The sequence below is a fragment of the Sander lucioperca genome, chromosome 16 (genome assembly GCF_008315115.2).
Source record: "Sander lucioperca isolate FBNREF2018 chromosome 16, SLUC_FBN_1.2, whole genome shotgun sequence".
Classification (NCBI taxonomy): domain Eukaryota; kingdom Metazoa; phylum Chordata; class Actinopteri; order Perciformes; family Percidae; genus Sander; species Sander lucioperca.
The window spans coordinates 11,694,693-11,702,192 of record NC_050188.1 but is presented as its reverse complement, the minus strand read 5'-3'; the positions used below and the strand labels follow the sequence as shown (position 1 = coordinate 11,702,192).

Genomic DNA, 7,500 nt, shown 5'->3' with positions numbered 1-7,500 from the left:
AGGTCGGCGCTGAGCTTGGACTCAGCGAAGATGCGAGCGTCGTGCGCGCCCCCGGGCCACCTCACCACCACGTCCAGGAAGCAGGACTTGTAGTCGCAGAGAGCGTGCACGTTGAGCGAGTGCGCCCCGGCGGCGTTGATGTAGTCCGAGGGCCGCAGCGCCGGCTGCTTCACCGCCACGTGCGTGCAGTCCACGGCGCCGAGGCACTGCGGCAGCCCGTGCGCCCGGCTGAAGCCCCGCACCAGGTCCTCCACTTCCTGTTGGCTGCTCGGCGTCCGGATGTAGTCCGGGCCCAGGAACACCGAGACCGCCCTGCACACCTGCAGGGGGGGGGGGAGAGATATCACACGTTATATCACCATGCCAGACTATCGACATATTTACTGATATCATTAGTTATTATTAAACCAGTTTCAAGGTGTACCGCGGTGAGAAAAAGTCCTGGTTCCAACGGTGTGTGTGTGTCTGCATGTGTGTGTGTGTGCGCGCGTGCGTCTGTGTGTCTGCATGTGTGTGTACGCATGCTTGCGTGTGTGCGTGCACGTGTGTCTGCATGTGTGTGTGCATGCGTGTCTGTGTGTATGTGTGCGTGCGTGTGTGTGTGTGCATGCATGCTTGCGTGTCTGTGTGCATGCACGTGTGTGTGTCTGCATGTGTGTCTGTGTGTGTGTGCATGCATGCTTGCGTGTCTGTGCGTGCACGTGTGTGTGTATCTGCATGTCTGTGTCTGCGTGTGTGTGTGTGTGCATGCATGCGTCTGTGTGTGCGCGTGTGTATGTCTGTGTGTGTGTCTGTGTCTGCATGCTTGCGTGTCTGTGCGCGTGCACGTGTGTGTGTGGCTTTTTTAAAAGCTTTGTTGACCTTGTTTGTCTCTTTTACCCTGGTACTCGAGTACATGTAACGTTACTTAGTTACCTGTTACCCCAGTACTCGAGTACATGTAACGTTACTTAGTTACCTGTTACCCCGGTACCCGAGTACATGTAACGTTACTTAGTTACCTGTTACCCCGGTACCTGAGTACATGTAACGTTACTTAGTTACCTGTTACCCCAGTACTCGAGTACATGTAACGTTACTTAGTTACCTGTTACCCCGGTACCCGAGTACATGTAACGTTACTTAGTTACCTGTTACCCCGGTACCTGAGTACATGTAACGTTACTTAGTTACCTGTTACCCCAGTACTCGAGTACATGTAACGTTACTTAGTTACCTGTTACCCCAGTACTCGAGTACATGTAACGTTACTTAGTTACCTGTTACCCCAGTACTCGAGTACATGTAACGTTACTTAGTTACCTGTTACCCCAGTACTCGAGTACATGTAACGTTACTTAGTTACCTGTTACCCCAGTACTCGAGTACATGTAACGTTACTTAGTTACCTGTTACCCCAGTACTCGAGTACATGTAACGTTACTTAGTTACCTGTCTGATGAAGACTGAAACGGAGGATCGGGACAGGCCGAACGCGTCCGCGGTCTTCCGGAGCCTGCCCTCGTCACTCAGGTAAAACAGCGTGCACGCGACTTTTGTCAAAACATCCACGGGCGCGCGCATCTTCGTCGTCTCTCCCTGCACGTGCGGCCGCAGCCTGTCGCTGAGCTGCAACAGAGCCTCCCGGGACATGCGGAAGTTTTCCCTCCACTCCTCCGGAGCCGCGGCTCCGCTGGTGAAGTTATCCCACCACGCGGTGCTCCTGCCCGGCCTCACCCAGAACCGGCGCTCTGCTGCTGGCCGCTGGTTCCTCCTCCGCAGCAGCCGCTGCCGCCGGGCCCGGAGCCCGGAGCTGTGGCACAGAGCCCGGAGAATATCCCTCCGCCGGCGCATGTAGGCAGCGGCAGCGGCGCAGAAGTCCGAGTTTATCTGAACCACAGCGGCTAACATCTGCAGCAGGCTCCGCAGCGCCTCCTCTTTCTCCATGCGGGACAAATAAGAGACACAAACGTCGAAAACGGCAACAAAAATATGGAGGACAAAAAGCCTGAAGTACTAGAGTGAGCTCGGTGGGTGAGTGAAGTTGTTCATTAGCGTTTAACACGACGTTTTCCTACCCGAGGCAGCTCAGGCTGCTGGGTTTGTTTTTCCGGGGAAAAGGTCACATGAGAGAGGCGCGGCGAATCAGCGACAGACACGTCATGACTGATAAGACCCAATCAGGAGGCTTGTTTTCCTAAGGTCTCCGTTACTGCCTGTTGTTGTTGACATTCTGAGAAGTTTAACCTTAAAAAAAAGTCCGCTCTGTTTTTCTGAGTTAAATCCTCCAGATGGATAGATCCTCTCCCATCTCTCGTCTTCCTTTCTTTCCCCCTTTCTTTTACATTGGCTCCTTCATTTTTTCTGTCCTTTCTCCTCCTCCTCCTCCTCTCCTTTTCCGTCCTGTCTTTCCTTTCCTCCCTTTCCTCCTCCATCGCTTTCCCTTTCTCTCCTCTCTATATTTTGCCCTCCCTCATCATCTTGCCTTCATATCTTGGTATTTTCCAGATGGAGCCTCAGAATGGTTCCCTGAATGTTAGGAAACAAGTTCAAAGAGATAAGGGGGTTGTGTGTGTGTGTGTGTGTGTGTGTGTGTGTGTGCGTGCGTGCGTGCGTGCGTGCGTGCGTGCGTGTCTGCGTGTGTGTGTGTGTGTGTGTGTATCTGTAGGTGTGTGTGTGCGTTTCTGCGTGTGTGTGTGTGTGTATCTGTAGGTGTGTGTGCGTTTCTGCGTGTGTGTCTGCATGTGTGTGCGTGTGTGTGTGTGTGTGTGTGTCTGCGTGCGTGTCTGTGTGTGTGTCTCTCTGCCTGTGTGTGTGTCTCTGCCTGTGTGTGTGTGTGTGTGTGTGTGTGTGTGTCTGCCTGTATGTGTGTGTGTGTGCGTGCGTGTCTGTGTGTGCGTGCGTGTCTGTGTGTGCGTGCGTGTCTGTGTGTGCGTGCGTGTGTGTCTGCGTGTGTGTGTGCGTGTGTGTGTATCTGTGCGTGTGTGTGTATCTGTAGGTGTGTGTGTGCGTTTCTGCGTGTGTGTATCTGTAGGTGTGTGTGTGTGTGTGTGTGTGTGTATCTGTAGGTGTGTGTACCTGTAGGTGTGTGTGTGTGTGTGCGCGTTTCTGCGTGTGTGTATCTGTAGGTGTGTGTGCGTTTCTTCGTGTGTGTCTGCATGTGTGTGCGTGTGTGTCTGCGTGCGTGTCTGTGTGTGTGTCTCTCTGCCTGTGTGTGTGTGTGTGTGTGTGTCTGCCTGTATGTGTGTGTGTGTGTGTGTGTGTGTCTGCGTGCATGTCTGTGTGTGTGTATGTGTGTGTGTGTGTGTGTGTGTGTGTGTGTGTGTGTGTGTGTGTGTGTGTGTGACTTTGTGATAAATCAGACAGCCCGAGGCCTTCCTAAGAACTTTATAAAACTATCATCTTTTCAGTGTTAGTCGTGTGTGATATGAGGACAGAAAACTCTCCTGGGGGGTCCAGACCAACACCCAGACGCCCACAATGCACTCTGTTTTCTGTTGGGGGGGATGGAAACACACATAAATAAATCAAATACCAGAATAGGAGACACACCTTCAGCCAGAAGAATAGCACCAACCACCCCCTGCTTTAAAACAGCCGCACCCTTCACTATCAATAATGACTGCATTTGTCATTTATAAACATTGTTCATACATTAATCACAAACGTTGGAAAAAGCGCCAGAAAACACACTTTCATTTGGAGAAAGCGTCAAATAAATTGAAAAAAAGCATCAAAAACATCCCCCAAAAATGTGTAAAAAACACACCACCATGTCGAAAAAAAAAGAGAAAAAAATATCAACAAAAACATTGACAAAAGCGGCAAAAAAATTGAAAGAAAAGCGTCTTTCTGGCCGCCCCTGACCTTCAGTAAAACCCTTAGTGATGCGTTTGAGAACCATTAGAGGGTAGGAACAAACAAACACATGGCCCTACGGTTCAGTTTAAACACGCCGATCTGTGTGTGTGTCTGCCTGTGTGTGTGTGTGTGGTGTGTGTGTGTGTGTGTGTGTGTGTGTGTGTGGTGTGTGTGTGTGTGTCTGCGTATGTGTGTGTGTGTGTGTGTGTCTGCCTGTGTGTGTGTGTGTGTCTGTGTGTGTGGTGTGTGTGTGTATGTGTGTGTGTCTGTGTGTTTGTGTCTGTGTGTGTTTGGGTGTGTGTGTCTGTGTGTTTGTGTCTGTGTGTGTCTATGTCTGTGTGTGTTTGGGTGTGTGTGTGTGTGTGTCTGTGTGTTTGTGTCTGTGTGTTTGTGTCTGTGTGTGTCTATGTGTGTGTGTCTGTGTGTTTGTGTCTGTGTGTGTTTGGGTGTGTGTGTCTGTGTGTTTGTGTCTGTGTGTGTCTATGTGTGTGTGTCTGTGTGTGTTTGGGTGTGTGTGTCTGTGTGTTTGTGTCTATGTGTGTGTGTCTGTGTGTGCGCCAATCTGTGGCGCCTGGTAGAGCATGCGCCCATATGCAGAGGCCCAGTCCTCACCTCAGCGGCCGCAGGTTTGACTCCGCCCTGCGGCCCTGTCTGTCTGTCTAATAAAATCCTAAAATGACAAAACCAGAAATCCTCTTTAACCACGGCGATGTGAATGATGAGTCCATGAATCAGACGTTGACTCCTCCCAGTTCTCATGTGAGCGTCGGCTTCACTTTACGACCGTGTCCTACTGGGAGCTGACCGCTCTGACTCCGCCGTCGCCGGGGGAGATTCGGGGGGGGGGGGTGATTTACCTCCGGCAGGATTTCTGCAACATGATCCCAGAAATTCTTCCTCCAGATAAATTCTGCAAAAACACGACGTGTTTGATGTTTTCTCTGAAAAAGTAGCGTTTCCTGTCAGGTTAACATGTTTTAAAGCTTTCTGCTGAGAGAGACACACACACACGCACACACACACACACACACACACGCGCACGCACACGCACACACACACACACACACATATGATGGATGCCGAGGGAGGAAGATCTCCAGGGATCATAGTTTCCCATCAATGTGTGTGTGTGTGTGTGTGTGTGTTCTTATTTAACTATATTCGTGGGGTCCAATAACCGGGAGTCCAGTATTCTTGTGGGGTCCCGACAGCTTTGTGGGGCCAAAATGCTGGACCCCACAACTTTAAAGGGCTGTTTGAGGGTTAAGACTTGTTTTTTTAGGATGTGTGTGTGTGTGTGTGTGTGTGTGTAAGCATAAGCATGCGTGTGCGGCTGTGTGTGTGTGTGTGTGTGTGTGTGTGTGTGTGTGTGTGTGTGTGTGTGTGTGTGTGTGTGTGTGTGTGTGTGTGTGTGTGTGTGTTCTTGTTTAACTATATTCGTGGGGTCCATAAACCGGGAGTCCAGTATTCTTGTGGGGTCCCGACAGCTTTGTGGGGCCAAAATGCTGGACCCCACAAGGTTAAAGGTCTGTTTGAGGGTTAAGACTTGGTTTTAGGATTAGGGTTAGAATTAGGTTATGGTTAGGGTGAGGGTAAGGGTTAAGGTTAGGCATTTAGTTGTGATGGTTAAGGTTAGGGTAAGGGGCTAGGGAATGCATTATGTAAATGACGGGTCCCCACAAAGATAGTGCCACAAACTGGTGTGTGTGCGCGTGTGGTTTTCTGCTGTATGAATGTTCTGAATATCAATTTCAGCGCCTTTTTAAAATGAGTTCAAAATGTTTCCAGATGTCAGAGGAGACGTATTAAAAAGGTTTTGGGGACAGGTTACTATAACCAAAAATAATAAAATAAATAACTTGTATTTAATAATACATCAGAGACAATATAATGCAATAAGTTCAAAAGATATTGTTAATGTTGAGCATGTTTAGTTTTCCTCGGAGGAAAGACAGAAATATCGGCCATATTCTCTCTCTTCTCTCTGTGCGTTTCTGTTTCATCTTCCATCCTTTTTCTCTTCTACTTTCCTTTTCTTTCCTCTCCTCCTTCTTCTTTTCCACGTTCCTTGTTTCATCTTCCTCCTCTTCTTCCCTCTGCTCCCTCCTCCTTAACTTTCTCCTCTCCTCCATCATGTTTCCGTTCCTTTCTGGATATGCTCTCCTCTCCCCTCTGCCCTTCTTTCCTTCTCCTCCCTTTTCACTCGTTTGATCTCAGGAAACGTGTTCTCTTCCGCTGTTCAGAGAGAGAGATGACCACGTTATTTCAGACGGATCGGGATCATGGGGAGGAGGAGAGGAGGAGAGAAGGGGAGGAGGAGGAGAGGAGAGATGGAGAGAACCTATGATCTCTTGTCTCTGTCTGTTTTCACTTGTTTGAGCGTCTGTTTTCATTCAGACAACAATAACTGTTCATCAGTACAGAGTGGAAACACGCTGTGTTTGAGAGGGGGAACCGTAAATAAAATACCACGAATCAGACCCTCCTTCAGCCTGAACCGGTTCCTGTTAGAGAACTTAAAGACAGAAACAATAGACAGTCTCTCTTTAGGGAAAATCATGGAGTCATCGTGTATGTGTGTGTCTCTGTGTCAGTATGTGTGTGTCTCTGTGTCAGTATGTGTGTGTCTCTGTGTCAGTATGTGTGTGTCTCTGTGTCAGTATGTGTGTGTGTGTGTGTCAGTATGTATGTCTGTGTGTCAGTATGTTTATCTGTGTGTCAGTATGTGTGTATCTGTGTGTCAGTGTGTGTGTATCTGTGTGTCAGTATGTGTGTATCTGTGTGTCAGTGTGTGTGTATCTGTGTGTCAGTATGTGTGTATCTGTGTGTCAGTATGTGTGTATCTGTGTGTCAGTGTGTGTGTGTGTGTGTGTGTGTGTGTGTGTGTGTGTGTTTGATGCTAACCAGACGCTAACACGATGCTAACACGATGCTAACATGATGCTAACATGGCTGTGTTGTGGTTCCAGTGTCGGAGGCTCAGTACTACGACCTGACGCCGGCTCCCGACTACGACGACTACAACGCCACCTTCGACTACAGTTTCTACAGTAAGACGCGCCCACGTTACTCCGCACACATCACACATCACATGGTCACACATCACAGGTCACATGGTCACATGGTCATATGGTCACATGGTCACATGGTCGCCGAGAGCTTCCCCCTCGCAGATAGATTGGTATTCACTTACATTAACTAAAGTAACTAGTAACTCAAGCTGTAACAGATGAATGTAGCGGAGTAACTAAAGTAACTAGTAACTACAGCTGGAACAGATGAATGTAGTGGAGTAACTAAAGTAACTAGTAACTAAAGCTGTAACAGATGAATGTAGTGGAGTAAAAAGTACAATATTTCTCTCTGAAATGTAGCGGAGTAGAAGTAGAAAGTGGTATGAAAAGAAAAGACTCAAGTACAAGTACCTCAACATTTGGTACTGGAGTAAATGTACTTAGTTACACTCCCACCCAATCATCTAGGTAACGCCAGCAGCGAGGACCTGGACAAGTTCAGTGAGCGTTTCATCGACCCGGAGGATGAGGACCAGCAGGAGGACACGGGGGGGTCGCGGGAGGGACAGGAAGTGACTGTTACCATGGCAACTACCCCAGGAACCACAGAGCAGGGCTGGGTGGACGGTCGTAACTCCGCATCACT

General features: G+C 49.0%; 2 protein-coding genes and 1 long non-coding RNA gene across 8 annotated transcripts in view; 1 reads left to right on the top strand and 2 right to left on the bottom strand.

Annotated features, from left to right (window-relative positions):
* The window catches only part of LOC116050037 (putative nuclease HARBI1), a 3,781-nt gene extending 1,829 nt beyond the window's left edge, over positions 1–1,952 (bottom strand). Inside the window, exons 1-3 of one of the 2 annotated variants that reach the window (XM_035993009.1) lie at positions 1,805–1,952; positions 1,432–1,774; positions 1–320 (exon numbers count right to left, since the gene is read on the bottom strand). The exon at positions 1–320 is cut by the window's left edge and continues 43 nt beyond it. In XM_035993009.1, coding sequence (XP_035848902.1) covers positions 1–320; positions 1,432–1,774; positions 1,805–1,926 — 785 coding nt within the window. In that variant the 5' untranslated portion in view covers positions 1,927–1,952. Of the gene's footprint in view, positions 321–1,431 lie in introns of both variants that reach the window. The other variant, XM_031300102.2, reaches the window with a different exon arrangement.
* The window catches only part of si:ch211-191i18.2 (uncharacterized protein LOC564095 homolog), a 22,023-nt gene that overhangs the window by 7,408 nt on the left and 7,115 nt on the right, over positions 1–7,500 (top strand). For 4 of the 5 annotated variants that reach the window (XM_035993021.1, XM_035993020.1, XM_035993019.1 and 1 more), the window contains 2 exons: positions 6,810–6,890; positions 7,323–7,500. The exon at positions 7,323–7,500 is cut by the window's right edge and continues 13 nt beyond it. In XM_035993021.1, coding sequence (XP_035848914.1) covers positions 6,810–6,890; positions 7,323–7,500 — 259 coding nt within the window. Of the gene's footprint in view, positions 1–2,002; positions 2,167–6,809; positions 6,891–7,322 lie in introns of those variants that run through there. The other variant, XM_035993024.1, reaches the window with a different exon arrangement.
* LOC118493388 lies at positions 841–1,425 on the bottom strand. Its single transcript, XR_004895350.1, has 3 exons — positions 1,181–1,425; positions 1,009–1,087; positions 841–958 (listed from the first exon to the last, which is right to left on the bottom strand). It is a non-coding gene; the product is annotated as an uncharacterized LOC118493388 (long non-coding RNA).